At 43.0% G+C, this 17,510-nt stretch overlaps 1 protein-coding gene across 5 annotated transcripts in view; it reads right to left on the reverse strand.

The window, feature by feature from the left end:
- The window catches only part of d4, an 89,071-nt gene that overhangs the window by 44,878 nt on the left and 26,683 nt on the right, over window positions 1-17,510 (reverse strand). For 3 of the 5 annotated variants that reach the window (XM_068375695.1, XM_068375694.1, XM_068375696.1), the window contains exons 3-6: window positions 11,275-11,411; window positions 10,968-11,075; window positions 10,184-10,330; window positions 9,129-9,188 (exon numbers count right to left, since the gene is read on the reverse strand). In XM_068375695.1, the coding sequence (XP_068231796.1) occupies window positions 9,129-9,188; window positions 10,184-10,330; window positions 10,968-11,075; window positions 11,275-11,411 (452 nt within the window). The remainder of the gene's footprint in view (window positions 1-9,128; window positions 9,189-10,183; window positions 10,331-10,967; window positions 11,076-11,274; window positions 11,412-17,510) is intronic. The other 2 variants (XM_068375697.1, XM_068375698.1) reach the window with 1 other exon arrangement.

Here is a 17,510-nt window from a genome sequence, read left to right on the forward strand (position 1 = left end):
GCCATGAGTTGATTGCGGTCATTCGCCAATGACTCGACTCTCTCACCTAGAGCCTGGATGGCACGCATCATATCTGCCATCGAAGGTTGATGAGAGCTAGCAGGGGGGTCGGGTGCAACCACTACAGGGGAAGGAATAGGTTGTGGGGCATGGGGAGAGGAAAAATCCATAGAGCGAGACGAACTCCTCCTGATCCTATCCTTCTCTAGCCTACGTGCATATTTCAGGAATTCTTGAAAATCGAATTCCGAAAGCCCAACGCATTCCTCACATCGATCTTCCAATTGACAGGCTTTACCCCTACAATTGGAACAAACGGTGTGCGGATCGATAGAGGCCTTCGGAAGACGCCTTGAACAGTCCCTAGCGCTACACTTCCTGTACTTGGGGACTTGAGAAGGGTCAGACATCTTGAATTAGTCAAAGGGGGGAATTCAAAATCTATCCAAGTCGTCAACAAATAATCCTAAATCCAATAAAAGAATGCAAGGAAGTATTGAAGATAACTTCTGCACAGCGATAGCTAATAACCAGAAATGAATACTTCACCAAATAACGTGAAAATTAATCCAGAAAACAACAGCGTATTTAGTAGGTCTTGCTGGTGGCACGACAGAGAGAAAATTGGTTCTGTGTTGACATGGAGTACTTGAGTACCTGCTCGACAGATGGCGCTGTTGATGTACACCCCCACCTGTATAGCGATCGCTGGCGTATTTCGTCCTTAGGTTTTTCTGTCGGGCAGCAGAGCTGACAGCTATATGATCACCGGGTAAGTTTAATATTGAAAAATGAACCTTGTACAAATTTTCTCTTCTGCAAGTTTAAAAAAACCTACTTGAAACAAAAATCACAGAGGTCTATTGTCTTCAGTGTTTTTATTATATCACTACAGGCAGTACGGAAGGTTTTTTGCAACAGCTCCTTTGCCTTCTGCCATTTACTTTTCATCTATTTCTAATGCTATCTTTCTTTGAATTCAATTTTCTTTCAACTTTGCCTAGCTGAAAATCTGACTTCATCTGAGAGAAATTTTTCAGGATTGTGGAAATTGCCGAGAAATGTGATTCAGCAGTCTGATCAAAACATAATAATGACTTTTATAAATGGAGCTATATCGACAGCTTTAGGCATGATCTTTAGTATCCTGAAAAGGTTAGATAATGCATCATGCATAAACAAAATTATTCACAAAATGAAATAAGAATAAAAAGAGAAACTTATTGACACCAAAATGAAATAAAAAAAAATTGCATACAATACCAAAAATTACAAAGCAATAACTATGGAGAGAAGTAAAGAAATAAATTATTATGGAAACGAGACTACAGCTCCAGCAAGATAGATGCATTAGCAAAGACAGCAGCAAAAGAATAACCATTCCAACTGTGGATGAAGCAAATGCTACCTCACCTCAAGGGTAGGTTACTCTCAATCATTATCCGAACAAAATATAAACATTACTGTACAGCCTATATGTGACCAGTGGGATATTTCACAGCTGTACCCTTGTTTTATACATTGAGCCTGTGGCCATTCTTTAAAGTTGCAGCCACATAATATATATAATTTAAGTTCAGTTAGATGTATTAAAAACAAATGCATTGTTTGACAGCAAAAATCACAGAGACTGACTACTGTACATAAAACCTCCATATCTTGAACTCTTAAAATAAAAATGATATTTTAATTATAAAATAAATTTTTGAATATACTTACCCGGTGAATATATAATAGCTGCAACTCTGTTGCTCGACAGACAAAAAACAGTAAAAACTCGCCAGCGATCGCTATACAGGTTGCGGGTGTGCCCACCAGCGCCAACTGTCGGCCAGATACCACTCTTGATGTAAACAAAGACTCAATTTCTTCTCATCCCACTGCGTCTCTATAGGGAAGGAAGGGAGGGTCGTTTAATTTATATATTCACCGGGTAAGTATATTCAAAAATTTATTTTATAATTAAAATATCATTTTTAAATATTTAACTTAGCCGGTGAATATATAATAGCTGATTCACACCCAAGGAGGTGGGTAGAGACCAGAGTTAAATATGTTTACATCGTATAAGCTAAGAGTTTTTATTTCATTTTGGCAGTTATCAATATAACAAAACCAAAATAAATAGGTACCTGGTAAGGAAGTCGACTTAGACGATTACTCTGCCTTCTAAGTACGTCTTCCTTACGGAGCCCAGCGATCCTCTTAGGATGCTGACAGACCCCCAGGAGCTGAAGTATCAAGGGCTGCAACCCATACAACAGGACCTCATCAAACCCCTAATCTGGGCGCTCTCAAGAAATGACTTTGACCACCCGCCAAATCAACCAGGATGCGAAAGGCTTCTTAGCCTTCCGGACAACCCATAAAAACATTAAAACATTTCAAGAGACAGATTAAAAGGATATGGAATTAGGGAATTGTAGTGGTTGAGCCCTCACCCACTACTGCACTCGCTGCTACGAATGGTCCCAGTGTGTAGCAGTTCTCGTAAAGAGACTGGACATCTTTTAAGTAAAATGACGCGAACACTGACTTGCTTCTCCAATAGGTTGCGTTCATGATACTTTGCAGAGATCTATTTTGCTTAAAGGCCACGGAAGTTGCTACAGCTCTAACCTCGTGCGTCTTAACCTTAAGCAAAGATCGGTCTTCCTCACTCAAGTGTGAATGAGCTTCTCGTATTAACAATCTGATAAAACATGACAAAGCATTCTTTGACATAGGCAAGGATGGTTTCTTAACCGAACACCATAACGCTTCAGATTGGCCTCGTAAAGGTTTAGTACGAGCTAAGTAGAACTTAAGAGCTCTAACAGGGCATAAGACTCTTTCTAGTTCATTGCCTACGATCTCCGATAAGCTGGGAATATCGAAAGATTTAGGCCAAGGACGAGAAGGTAGCTCATTTTTGGCTAGAAAACCAAGTTGCAGAGAACAAGTAGCTTTTTCTGACGAAAATCCGATGTTCTTGCTGAAGGCATGAATCTCACTGACTCTTTTAGCCGAGGCTAAGCATACCAGGAAAAGAGTCTTAAGAGTGAGATCTTTCAGGGAGGCTGACTGTAAAGGCTCAAACCTGTCTGACATGAGGAATCTTAGGACCACGTCTAAATTCCACCCAGGAGTAGCCAAACGACGCTCCTTAGTGGTCTCGAAAGACTTAAGGAGGTCTTGCAGATCTTTATTGTTGGAAAGATCTAAGCCTCTATGCCGGAAGACCGATGCCAACATGCTTCTATAGCCCTTGATAGTGGGAGCTGAAAGGGATCGTCCTTTTCTCAGGTATAAGAGAAAATCAGCTATTTGGGCTACAGAGGTACTGGTCGAGGATACAGAAACTGACTTGCACCAGTCTCGGAAGACTTCCCACTTCGATTGGTAGACTCTAATGGTAGACGCTCTCCTTGCTCTAGCAATCGCACTAGCTGCCTCCTTCGAAAAGCCTCTAGCTCTCGAGAGTCTTTCGATAGTCTGAAGGCAGTCAGACGAAGAGCGTGGAGGCTTTGGTGTACCTTCTTTACGTGTGGCTGACGTAGAAGGTCTACTCTTAGAGGAAGACTTCTGGGAACGTCTACTAACCATCGAAGTACCTCGGTGAACCATTCTCTCGCGGGCCAGAGGGGAGCAACTAACGTCAACCTTGTCCCTTCGTGAGAGGCGAACTTCTGCAGTACCTTGTTGACAATCTTGAATGGTGGGAATGCGTAAAGATCCAGATGTGACCAATCTAGGAGGAAGGCATCTATATGTATTGCTGCTGGGTCCGGGACTGGAGAGCAATAGATTGGAAGCCTCTTGGTCAGCGAGGTTGCAAAGAGATCTATGGTGGGTTGACCCCAAGTCGCCCAAAGTCTCTTGCACACATCCTTGTGGAAGGTCCATTCGGTTGGAATTACTTGACCTTTCCGACTGAGACAATCTGCTAGGACGTTCAAGTCGCCCTGGATGAACCTCGTTACTAGGGAGATGCCTCGATCTTTTGACCAGATGAAAAGGTCCCTTGCGATCTCGTACAACGTCAGTGAGTGGGTACCTCCCTGTTTGGAGATGTACGCCAAGGCCGTGGTGTTGTCCGAGTTTACTTCCACCACTTTGCCTCGAAAGAGATACTCGAAGCTTCTCAAGGCCAGATGAACCGCCAAAAGTTCCTTGCAGTTGATATGCATGCTCCTCTGACTCGACTTCCACAGACCTGAGCATTCCCGACCGTCCAGCGTCGCGCCCCAGCCCAAGTCCGATGCGTCCGAGAAGAGAACGTGGTTGGGTATCTGAACTGCCAGGGGAAGACCCTCTCTTAGGCTGATATTGTCCTTCCACCAAGTCAGACAAGACTTTATCTTTTCGGAAATCGGGATCGAGACCGCCTCTAGCGTCTTGTCCTTTTTCCAGTGAAAAGCCAGATGGAATTGAAGAGGACGGAGGTGTAGTCTTCCTAATGATACAAATTGCTCCAGGGATGACAGCGTCCCTACCAGACTCATCCACAGCCTGACCGAGCAGCGTTCTTTCTTCAGCATCTTCTGGATGGAGAGCAGGGCTTGATCTATTCTGGGGGCCGACGGAAAAGCCCGAAAAACTTGACTGTGAATCTCCTTCCCTAAATACAGAATAGTTTGGGATGGGACCAGCTGTGACTTTTTCAAATTGACTAGGAGTCCCAATTCCTTGGCCAGATCTAGAGTCCAATTGAGATCCTTCAGACAGCGATGACTGGAAGAGGCTCTGAGAAGCCAGTCGTCCAAGTACAGGGAGGCTCTGATCTCCGATAGCTCGAAACTGGTACCCCACATTCCTGTAAACAAACCTCAGAAACGGTTGGGAATCCGGGTGTATAGGAATGTGGAAGTATGCCTCCTGAAGGTCGAGAGAGACCATCCAGTCGCCTTCCATAAATGCTGTCAAGACAGCCTGGTAGACTTCATCGTGAAGTTTGTCTTGACAATGAACACATTGAGCGCACTTGCCTCTTACGTACTCCTGCAGTGAACATGGCTGCCAAATCATGGAGCCATCCCTGAGGGACTTGTCTCTGCAGAGAACGTGGCTGTCAGATCATTGGAGCCATCCCTGAAAGCCTTGTTTATGCATGACATAATTGTACAGCAAAACTTCAAAGGCTCGAAAACAGCTGTGAAGTTGACCTGTAAAATCTTGGAGCGTCTCCTGGCCAGGCGCCAGGGAGAGTCTACGAGATTTTAGAAGTCTATCTGGGCAGAGGCAGGAACTCCCAAGCCGAGAACTTCTCTCGTGTCATATCAGACTCTCGCTCTATAAGCCAGTTTAAAAGAAGGGAAAACAAAGGCTGTATCCCCCAAACTCCTCCTGGTGATAAACCAGTCGCCTAGCAAACGTAAAGCTCTCTAGGAGAGCGAGAGAGCACTAGCTTATAAAACAACGGCTTCGAAGTAGCTAGGCCTAGTGTAAGCTCTGACGTTTAGGCGAACGAGGAGCAGCAGTTACAAAAAGATCCGGACAAAGATCCTTAAAAATCAGCATGATTCAATTAAAGTCCATAGAGGGCTAAGCAGCTTTAGGCTCCTCTCCGTCTGACAGAGTCCTCAAGGGAATATCAGTAGGAGGGGGAACAGCAACTTCCTCATCTAAAGGAACCTTATCCGATAATAGCCGAGTCTCAAGCAAGGAAGAGACCTACCGTGGTGGCAATGCTTTACAAGCAGAGTCCACACGCACTGGTGCATTAGTAGCGGACCAGGACGCAACGTCATGTAACTGCTTGACAGTCTGTGAACTGTCAACAACAACAGATGAGAGAGAACAGGACGCAACGTCATGTAACTGCTTGACAGTCTGTGAACTGTCAACAACAACAGGTGCGTGAGGACGCACAGCGTCCACTTGAGACTGCTTTGACCGCCTAGATTGAGCAGTCAAAACAACTCTAGAATGCGGAGGTTGACGCACAGCGTCAAAACAAGTCAACTCCGATTGTTAGCGAACGTCCTGAACGTCAACAGGAGCATCAGCAAGTGGCCTAACGTCCAAATGTGGCTGAAAATCCACACGAGACCGCATCGAGTGTGGTTCTAAACAACCTGACTGACGTGACTTAGCTACGCCAACGTCACCAGGACGCACAAAGGAACGTTAGGTTGGCTGAAAGCCAGGATCTCGATGAGATAAACGGCTAGGCTCAACGTACTAATCGGCAGAATAGTCTTCCATAAGGGAGGCAAGCATATACTGCATGTCTTGCCGTACAACCCATTTAGGATCAACGGAAATGGTTGCGGTAAGAGACGAGGGTAACGTCTGTGACCGCAAAACCTTGCCAACAAAAAGACTATCGGAGTCTGTGTTACGCTTTTGTTAGGCGGCGAGCAGTTATCCGATGACTGCATAGGGTCAGAGCTGTCCTAATGGCTACAACCAGGACGCTGGACCTGTCCTGAAAGGACTGACTTTCGCTTAAGGGCCTCGAAACCTTGTTTCAGGTTTCTTATGCGAAAAGCCTTCGGATGACGAGGAGAAAATTGTCTCTCTCGCCTTATGGTAGGGGAGATCTTGATAAGATACACCCGATACCATAGAGGGAACGTCTGTTCGCTGATCAAGGCCTCTCGAACCCATAAGTCGTACGACATTACTTCTCCCCTGGGCTTGGGAGCTTGCAAGAGGTCCCGGACTAGGTGAACGACAGGCACGAACAGACGAACCCTCGGTTACGCAACACTGTAACACTTTGCGCAATATCACTTTATCACTACGATTTTCTGTTTGCACTTATTTCACTGAAATCGAAACTTTTACTGATTTCTACCTGAAGCACGCAATTCTACCCTCATCAAAAGGTAGTAAATGCGAAATCAGTCGTATAATGCAAGCACATTAATACCAGCCAAACACAGTAAACATCTTTTAAGATAAAAAATTCAGTGGCTGGGGAAGAGACTAAACACTAGTTCATTCAACACTACGTTTTCAATCTCTCACCGTACATAGCCTGGGGACGAGAATAAAACTAAAAACGTTTTATCCTTTCTCCCCGTACAGAGACTAGGGACGAGAGTAACTCGAGAACAACGTTACCCGCTTGAACGGAACGTTTTCTCTCCTCTCTCTCCCTCCGTCTCTATCTCTCTCTCTCTTTCTCTCTTGATTTCGCACCTAAGAGAAGAGCCCAATTACGTTTCGTCAAAAAAACATGTTATTTGACCATAGGAAAAAACTGAAAGGTTTTTCAATTAAAAAGTTCCTTTAAAATCGAATTTAAAACATTTAAGCTTTGAAAGAAGAATGAACAAAACGTCAGAATCGATTTACTCTTTCTGCAAAGTGAAACCGTGATACTCTCTCTCTCTATCGTAACAATAGAGCGCAAACTGCGTAGCATAAATAAACTAAACGTTAGTTCATCTTTGAAAACAGTACGAAGACTATTCAAAGAAAATCTTTCATAAAATATTTATTAAAAATATTCATTTAAAAAGTTTTAAATCATTAGCTCTTTAAAAGCAATTACGATTGAAAAGGGCTCAACTTTGTTTAACTTCGGTTTCCAAGTTAGGACCGCCTACTCTCAGGAAAGGTCGCATATAAACAAATCATTAAAATTTATTTTTATGTTTATTATAAATGGAAAGTTAATCGAAGAGGCCTAATAAAGGCGGTGAGATATAAAATATCTAGAGGAAAATCTATAATTATAACGTGATAAGATAATTGTTAAAAGCCTAAACACACTTCCGTCTAAGGGAAGGGTCGGCCATTTAAAAGTCAAAGAAAGTCCATACTCTCTTTGTCATCAAAAATTAAATCTATCCAAAAACGAGTTCAAGATTTAAGACGAAGATAAAACACCTGCACTGCGAAAGCTCAAACCAAAATGAAGTACTTCACCAAATATGTTGAGGAAACTCCAGGTTCTACAGCGAGTAACAGTACGTCTTGTCGACACGTCGACAGAGAAGAAATTGAGTCTTTGTTTACATCGAGAGTGGTATCTGGCCGACAGTTGGCGCTGGTGGGCACACCCGCAACCTGTATAGCGATCGCTGGCGAGTTTTTACTGTTTTTTGTCTGTCGAGCAACAGAGTTGCAGCTATTATATATTCACCGGCTAAGTTAAATATTTAAAAATAGATTATCAACTCCTACAATGAATCTGTTGCTAAACTATCTGACCATAAAAATCTTAGCCAAGGACCCTTATATTTATGAATTAGCTCTATCCACAAGCTAAATAAAAAGTTAAACCTTCTAAAACTCAGTAAAACGAGTTCTTGAACTGCTTGCTTTCAAAGCATATATGTCAAATATGTCAATCTTGCTTTCATAGCAGAACAAGTGGAATAGAAAAACCACTGTGCAGCAAAATATTACTCTCTCCAAAATACAACCATTACAAAACCTTTTTAATTTTTCTTGTCATTCTTGATTATCTCCTTTTACAGTCCATATTTACTCCAAACTCTCTGGTTTAATTTCAAGAATGATGTCAATTGCTTAGATTTCATTATTCTATTGTAACCCTTTCTTAAGTGATTGATTTTTGTATTCTTGCATCAAGTTTTTTTTTATGTAATTTTAGACTAAACAGTTTTGAAAAAAAATCTATTTTCAATACTTTGTCGTTCGCATAACATACTGATTATTTCTCATTCAACCTTATTCTTTATTCTTTCTCTTTCACAAAACACAACAATAAACTGAGAAAATTTTTGGCAACATTATGTTTTTTTCTGCTAAATACAAATAAAAGCAGCCATGCACCTGAATCACTATTAGATATTATGCATTTCCTAAACTTAAAGCCATATTTAAAAACTCAAGTGAATTTATATAAGGTACAATTTCTTCAACACCGAACATACAGCCTTTAAAAAAACAAAATAAAACAAGAAAAATCACAACAGTACAAAACTTATGAAAAAAACGTAGAGTACTGTAAACAAAAATAGAGCAGCCCATTAGGATATACATTACAGACTAAAGTCCTTTGTAACATTAACTCTGAAAGCAATTCCATTTCCACAACGAACCAGACAACTGCTGAAAGAAAACAAGACCACATTCCTGCATATACATAACACAGACTGGCAACTAAGTTCACATTTGCAAATTCCTAAAAAGCATAACATCCCATAATGCACACCTCTAAAACATACCTGCGTGCTATTCTCAGCCGTCTTCTTTTTGGAGCTTTTCTTAGGGATCCCACCGGGGACCTCATTGTAAGCATAACAAATAAAGGAGTTCAATATTCTGAGAAGGCAAAGGTAGCTAACATTTTACATTATGATAAGATGCTGTGACTCGGACTATATTACGAGGTAGCTAATCATCAATAAGTTATACTGCTCGAATCATCAGCTGATAAAAACAACAACTATCTTTGAATACTAAACAATACTCTATTAACCTTTAGCTACAACTTTTTCATTCAATTCTCCACTCAAAATACAAAATACTCTAATTACTGAGGATATAATTTTTTTTCCCCAAACATATGAGTCATGCCTTCATATATACTGCAATATACTGGAAGTTCAATACACAGAAACAGTAAATCTTATGACTAAGGGCATGTTATTATTTCAATCATTTGTATTATCCCACATTTGATGTAGCAAAATTGTCGAGATTTCTCTGGCTTTGGGAACAAGATGAATCACAATTCTAAAATTAATATTCCAACCGGAAAGCCGAGACATTCAGGAGAATTCAAGTATCTATAACAAGTGAAGAGGAAAGAACCCTCTTGAGAAATAAAACATAAAAAATCTTATGCATAACAGGCAATCCCCTGTATGCTACTTCATAAGCACAATGGTAGCAAAATAATAATTTCAAATTATTCCTTTAAAAATCTTGGTTTCGTCTTTAAAATTACCTGAATAAATGATAAAATTGAGATAAAGATTCCCACTTCCCATACACAGGTTCATGTATCAATGATTGGATGATGGAATCATATTTTCAAAACTATATTACACAATGCTACAGATGAATTTGATCTCAAAATGATCTATAAAATTTTGTTTTGGAATACACTACATGGTAATTGAAAACTAATAGTGTATAAGGAAAATAAAAAGCCAATAGCATCTATCAGAGGATTCATATTGTTTCAATAATACTATACTAAGTTTTCAGCCAAAAATATCTTCAAAACACTAATAAACAAAACTATTTAAATCAACCTACTACTCTGGATACATACCTTCGGTTTCCTCCCGACAGGGGTCTTCTTTCGTTTGCTACCTTTGCGATTATATGTTTCATCATCAAAATCTTCCTCGCTCTCAAAATCCTCTTCAAGTTCATCTTCATATGTTGGTTCATCATAAAATGTAGCCCACTGCTCAGGCTGCAGAGATTAGTGAAGAAAAAATATTTGCTTTAAATTGCAAGCCATTAACAAATTAGCTAAAAGATTTTTTTATTATAGCAAAAAATTGAATAGCTAATAAGATATATAAATCTTACACACTGTCTGACATACGTGCACCCACTTACAGTTAACCAAATACTCAATGCGTTAGTAAGAATTATACGAAAACCACTATGCTAATGATAGATAAAATATAAGTAAAACAAAATTGAAGTAATGCATACTTTAGATACTTATCTATGAATGTTAAGAATTAACTTTGCAAACGTAATATAAAAATTACATGCAATCCTTTACTTGATTTCAAAACTCATGCATGGTGATCAGACACACAACTAGCCATAAGCCATGAACTATCTGTACCGTATATGTTACGAAAATTTCAAAGAAAATATTCTTAAAGGTCTATGTATAATTGAACATCAGAATGAAGTAAAAAAAATTCAACAGCTTCCATTAAGCAGGAAATTTTCAATTCACAACACAGCTATGCTGAAAGGCCTCTATTACTGATAATTTTACTTATCTAGGCATATAATTTGAGAGATCCGTAACCACAAACTATCTAGTGATATAAATAACAATCAGTAGTACTACAAATGTATGCACTTACCACAGGTACTACTTTTTCGGGTGGAGCAGGCTCTTCCTCAACAGCGACAATTGCAGCAGGGTTTTCCACTGTGGTGATTGTGTGCTCATCTGGATCTGCTTTAGCAGCCTGTTATGAATATGACACATACATCAGATAAACTATGGAAAGACAGCTGGTAAGATAGGTAAACATACAAGAATATCATACCCTTCATCACCCAAACCTTATAGCACAGATTCTTAACAAATGCAGGACATACTCATTACAATAATGCTATAATGAAGATTTTACTGAGTGAAAAATACAAATCTTATCTAAACTGTACCTGCATGAGAGATCCTAAGTACGAACGATGCTGTGCTCTCCATCTCCGAGCAGGGTAGGTATACACTTGACCTTGAAGAATTCCAGGCATACGATGCTTGTCACTAACAAACAAATGGCAGTGGCGCTGGGCAACACCTATAAGTAAAATGTAAGAAAAAATGGCATTAGCAATTAAAATTAATAGTTGAAATATGTTATTTTCATTAGTAAAATAAATTTTTGAATATACTTACCCGATAATCATGTAGCTGTCAACTCTGTTGCCGACAGAAATCTACGGTCGGGATACGCCAGCGATCGCTATACAGGTGGGGGTGAACACCACAGCGCCATCTGTGGTCAGGTACTCCAGTACTTCTTGTCAACACCACCTCAATTTTTTCCTCGGTCCACTGGTTCTCTATGGGGAGGAAGGGTGGGTCAATTAAATCATGATTATCGGGTAAGTATATTCAAAAATTTATTTTACTAATGAAAATAACATTTTTCAATATTAATCTTACCCGATAATCATGTAGCTGATTCACACCCAGGGTGGTGGGTGGAGACCAGCATACATGTTAACAAAGAAGCTAAGTATCCCGTATTTTATTTTATTAGTTATTCAAAAATAACATAAAATAAATAAGTACCTGGTAAGGAAGACGACTTGAACCATTACTCTGCCTTTATTAAGTACGTCTTTCTTACTGAGCGTAGCGGTCCTCTTAGGATGCTGAACGACTCTTAGGTGCTGAAGTATAAAGGGCTGCAACCCATACTAAAGGACCTCATCACAACCTTTAACCTCGGCGCTTCTCAAGAAAGAATTGACCACCCGCCAAATCAACAAGGATGTGTAAGGCTTCTTAGCCGACCGTACAACCCATAAAAAGTATTCAAGAGAAAGGTTAAAAAGGTTATGGGATTATGGGAATGTAGTGGCTGAGCCCCCGCCTACTACTGCATTCGTTGCTACGAATGGTCCCAGGGTGTAGCAGTTCTCGTAAAGAGACTGGACATCTTTGAGATAGAATGATGCGAACACTGACTTGCTTCTCCAATAGGTTGCATCCATAACACTCTGCAGAGAACGGTTCTGTTTGAGGGCCACTGAAGTAGCCACAGCTCTCACTTCATGTGTCCTTACCTTCAGCAAAGCAAGGTCTTCTTCCTTCAGATGAGAATGTGCTTCCCTAATCAGGAGCCTGAATAGGTAAGAAACTGAGTTCTTAGACCTTGGAAGAGAAGGCTTCTTGATAGCACACCATAAGGCTTCTGATTGTCCTCGTAAAGGTTATGACCTTTTTAGATAGTACCTAAGAGCTCTAACTGGGCAAAGTACTCTCTCCAGTTCGTCCCCCACCAAGTTGGACAGGCTTGGGATCTCGAACGACTTAGGCCAAGGACGTGAAGGAAGCTCGTTTTAGCAAAAAACCGAGCTGCAAGGAACATGTAGCCGTTTCAGATGTGAAAACTATGTTCCTGCTGAAGGCGTGGATCTCACTTACTCTTTTAGCTGTTGTCAAGCACACGAGGAAAAGAGTTTTTAATGTGAGGTCCTTAAAAGAGGCTGATTGGAGAGGTTCAAATCTTGATGACATAAGGAACCTTAGGACCACGTCTAGATTCCAGCCTGGAGTGGACAACCGACGTTCCTTTGAGGTCTTAAAAGACCTAAGGAGGTCCTGTAGATCTTTGTTGGTGGAAAGATCCAAGCCTCTGTGGCGGAAAACCGCTGCCAACATACTTCTGTAACCCTTAATCGTAGGAGCTGAAAGGGATCTTACGTTCCTTAGATGTAACAGGAAGTCAGCAATCTGGGTTACAGTGGTACTGGATGAGGAAACTGCATTGGCCTTGTACCAGCTTCGGAAGACTTCCCCTTTAGACTGATAGACTCTGAGAGTGGATGTCCTCCTTGCTCTGGCAATCGCTCTGGCTGCCTCCTTCGAAAAGCCCCTAGCTCTTGAGAGTCTTTCGAAAGTCTGAAGGCAGTCAGACGAAGAGCGTGGAGGTTTGGATGTACCTTCTTTACGTGAGGTAGGCGTAGAAGGTCCACTCCTAGAGGAAGAGTCCTGGGAATGTCGACCAGCCATTGCAGTACCTCTATGAACCATTCTCTCGCGGGCCAGAGCGGAGCCAACCAACGTCAGCCGTGTCCCTTTGCGAGAGGCGAACTTCTGAAGTACCCTGTTGACAATCTTGAACGGCGGGAATGCATACAGGTCGAGATGGGACCAATCCAGCAGAAAAGCATCCACGTGAACTGCTGCTGGGTCTGGAATCGGAGAACAATACAACGGGAGCCTCTAGGTTATCGAGGTAGCGAACAGATCTATGGTTGGCTGACCCCACAGGGCCCAAAGTCTGCTGCAAACATTCTTGTGAAGGGTCCACTCTGTGGGGATGACCTGACCCTTCCGGCTAAGGCGATCTGCCATGACATTCATATCGCCCTGAATGAACCTCGTTACCAGCGTGAGCTTTCGATCTTTTAACCAGATGAGGAGGTCCCTTGCGATCTAGAACAACTTCCACGAATGAGTCCCTCCCTGCTTGGAGATGTAAGCCAAGGCTGTGGTGTTGTCAGAGTCCACCTCCACCACCTTGTTAAGCTGGAGGGACTTGAAGTTTATCAAGGCCAGATGAACCGCCAACAGCTCCTTGCAATAGATGTGAAGTGTCCTTAGCTCCTGATTCCATGTTCCCGAGCATTCCTGTCCGTCTAAAGTCGCACCCCAGCCCGTGTCTGATGCGTCAGAGAAGAGACGGCGGTCGGGTTTCTGAACAGCCAAAGGTAGACTTCCTTGAGAAGAAAGCTGTTCTTTCACCACGTGAGAGTAGACCTCCTCTCTTCGGAAACAGGAACTGAGATCGTCTCTAGCGTCATGTCCTTTATCCAGGGAGCCGCTAGATGATACTGAAGGGGGGGAGGTGGGGTCTCCCTAACTCGATGAACAGGGCCAGCGATGAAAGTGTCCCTGTTAGACTCATCCACTACCTGACTGAGCATCGGTTCCTTCTCAGCATGCTCTGGATGCAATCTAGGGCTTAGTATATCTTTGGGGCCGACGGAAAAGCCCGAAAAGCTCGACTCTGAAGATCCATACCCAGGTAGACAATGGTCTGGGATGGGACGAGCTGGGACTCCTCAAAATTGACCAGGAGGCCCAGTTCCTTGGTCAGATCCATAGTCCATCTGAGAATCTCCAGACAGCGACGACTTGTGGGAGCTCTTAAAAGCTAGTCGTCTGACGGAGCCGGACACAAGATCATGGTACTGCTGCACAGTCTGTGAACTGTCAACCATGGGGAAGCGAGGAAGTACAGTGACAACCCGAAGCTGTCTAGACTGTCTGGGTCGTACAGACAACTCCTTATCGGGTTGCTGAGGTTGCCGCACTGCGTCACAACAAGTCACTTCTGCTGGTTGTTGAACATCTTCCCAGTGACACACTGACTCCGTAAACAAAAAATCCTCTAACAAGGACTAAGCTTGGACTGCATGTTTTGCAACACAGCTCAAGGTCTATGGGAGCAGGTGTGGTAACAGACGGGGTTAGCGACTGAAGTGGAACCATTACCCTCCCTGGAAGCATGCTATGCTTAAATAAAAGTCCATAGGAGGCTAAGCAGCTAAAGGCTCCTCTCCAAATGACAGAGTCCTCAAGGGAAAATCAGAAGGAGGGAGAATAGCACTTTCTCATCTACAGGAACCATATCCGAGAAAAGCTAAGTTCTCTCAGTGAGGGTTTCACTGGTGCAAAAGCAGCAGACTAGAAGGCAACGTTATGAAACTGCTTGACAGTCTAGTGAGTTGGCAACAACCAAAGATGTGTGACTGAGAAGCATGCGGTAAGGTATGCAGAGCATGCTGTATGTAGAGCATGCTGTAAGGTAAGCAGAGCATGTTGCATGGCGTGCGGCTTATGCTGCATGGGATGAGGCTCATGCTGCATGGGATGAGGCTCATGCTGCATGGTATGAGACTCATGCTGCATGGGATGAGGCTCAAGCTGCAAGGGATGAGGCTTATGCCGCATGCGTTGAGGAGGATGCCGCATAGTATGAGGCTCCTGCCTCATGGGTTGAGGCGGTTGCCGCATAGCATGAGGCTCCTGCCTCATGGTTTGAGGAGGATGCCGCATAGCATGAGGCTCCTCATAGCATGAGACTCCTGCCTCATGGGTTGAGGAGGATGCCGCATAGCATGAGACTCCTGCCTCATGGGTTGAGGAGGATGCCGCATAGCATGAGGCTGCCTCATGGGTAGAGGAGGATGTCGCATAGCATGAGGCTCCTGCCTCATGGGTTGAGGAGGATGCCGCATAGCATGAGGCTCCTGCCTCATGGTTTGAGGAGGATGCCGCATAGCATGAGGCTCCTGAGAGGTTCCTGCCTCAAGAGTTGCGTCTGCCTCAAGGGTTGAGGAGGTAGCTGCGCAGAGAGAGGCTCATGCTGTGAAGAATGCGGTTGCTGCATGCGTTGAGGCGGCTGCCTCATAGCATGAGGTTCCTCAAGAGTTGAGGCTCTTGCCTCAAGAGTTGAGGTTCTTGCCTCAAGAGTGGAGGTGGCTGCCGCAAGAGTTGAGGTTGCTGCCTCAAGGATGGTGGAGGTTGCCGCAACGCAAGAGGTTGCTGCCTCGAGGATGGAGGAGGTTGTCGCAACACATGAAGCTCCTGCCTCAAGGGTAGAGGAGGTTGCTGCAAAGCATAAGGCTCCTGCCTCAAGTGTTGAGGAGGTTGCCGCATAGCAAGAGGCTCCTGCCTCAAGGAAAGTGGAGGTTGCTGCACAGCGCTGGTATCTGGCAACTCCCAATGCGGCAGCTCACGCGTGGAGGTAGGTTGAGGAACCTCAACATCATACGTCTGGCAGGGTGGACTGCGCAGAGGTGGAGTTGAGGCGGCTGCCTCATGAGCGCTCGCAGGAGGAGGTGTGCTAACCTTCTCTGCCTGAAACTCCTGCATCAACACCGCAAGCTGAGACTGCATTGTCAGCAGCATAGACCACTAGAGTTTAAGAAAGACAACAACAAACGGAGCTACTGTCCGTTGAAACTGAGGGTCTAAAACAGCTGGTGCGGCAACAGACGGAGTTACTGTCTGTTGCGATACCACCTTGCCTCTCTGGGAGGTGTGCAGTTGTCGTACTGCAGCAAGTCCGAACTGACCCAGTGCTAATGGCACCACCTAGGAGTTGGACTTGCGCGGAAGGGACCGACTTGCACTTAAAAGCTGCAAGATTTGGTCCATGGTTTCTGCGAGAAACCTCTTCCGCAGACGAGGAATAAAAGGGCTCTCTCGTCTTTGTGTGGGTGGGGTGATCACGTCGGCTACGTGAGTTGGTAACACCCGAAACCACGGAGGGAAACGTCTGTTCGTCGATCAAGGCCTGCTGAACCCATAAGTCCTTCGACATTACTTCTCCCCTGGGCTTGGGAGCTTGTAAGAGGTCCCAGACTAGGCGAACAACTGGCACGAACAGACGAACCCTCGAACGCAACACTGAAACACTTTGCGCTTATCACTTTATCACTTTTGATTTTCTGTTTGCACTTATTTCACTGAACTCGAAACTTTAAGTGGTTTGTACCTGAAACACGCAATTCTATCCTTCATTAAAAGTTAGTAATTGCGAAAACAGTATTACAATGTAACAGAAAAACATAATGAAAGATAAATAATTCAGTGGCTGGAAAAGAGACTAAACACTAGATCAAATAAACTACGTTTAAAATCTCTCACCGCATAAAGCCTGAGAACAAGAATAAAACTCTAGAAACGTTTACCTTCTTCCCCTAAAGAGACTAGGGAGAAGAGCAAAAACGATAACAACGTTACCCGCTTGAACGAAACGTTTATCCTCCTCTCTCTCCCTCCGTCTCTATCTCTCTCTCTCTCTCTCTTGACTTAGCACCTGAGAGAAGAGCCCAATTATATATATCGTTAAAACATATTATTGTTAAAGGAAAAAAACTGAAAGATTTCCCAAATAAAAAGTTCCTTTATTAGAATTAAAACCATTTAAGCTAAGAAAGAATGAACAAAACGCTAGAATCGGTTTACTCTTACTGCAACGTGACACCGTGATAGACTCTCTCTCTATCGTAACGATAGAGCGCAAGTTGAACGTTCTGAACGTCAACAACTGCAGAGACAAAACAAAACGTTAGTTCAACTTTGAAAACAGTACAAGACTATCAAAGAAATTCTTTCAAAAACATTAAAATAGCATAATATGTTAACAGGTAAA

The sequence above is a fragment of the Palaemon carinicauda genome, chromosome 6 (assembly GCF_036898095.1).
Source record: "Palaemon carinicauda isolate YSFRI2023 chromosome 6, ASM3689809v2, whole genome shotgun sequence".
Taxonomy (NCBI): Eukaryota; Metazoa; Arthropoda; class Malacostraca; order Decapoda; family Palaemonidae; genus Palaemon; species Palaemon carinicauda.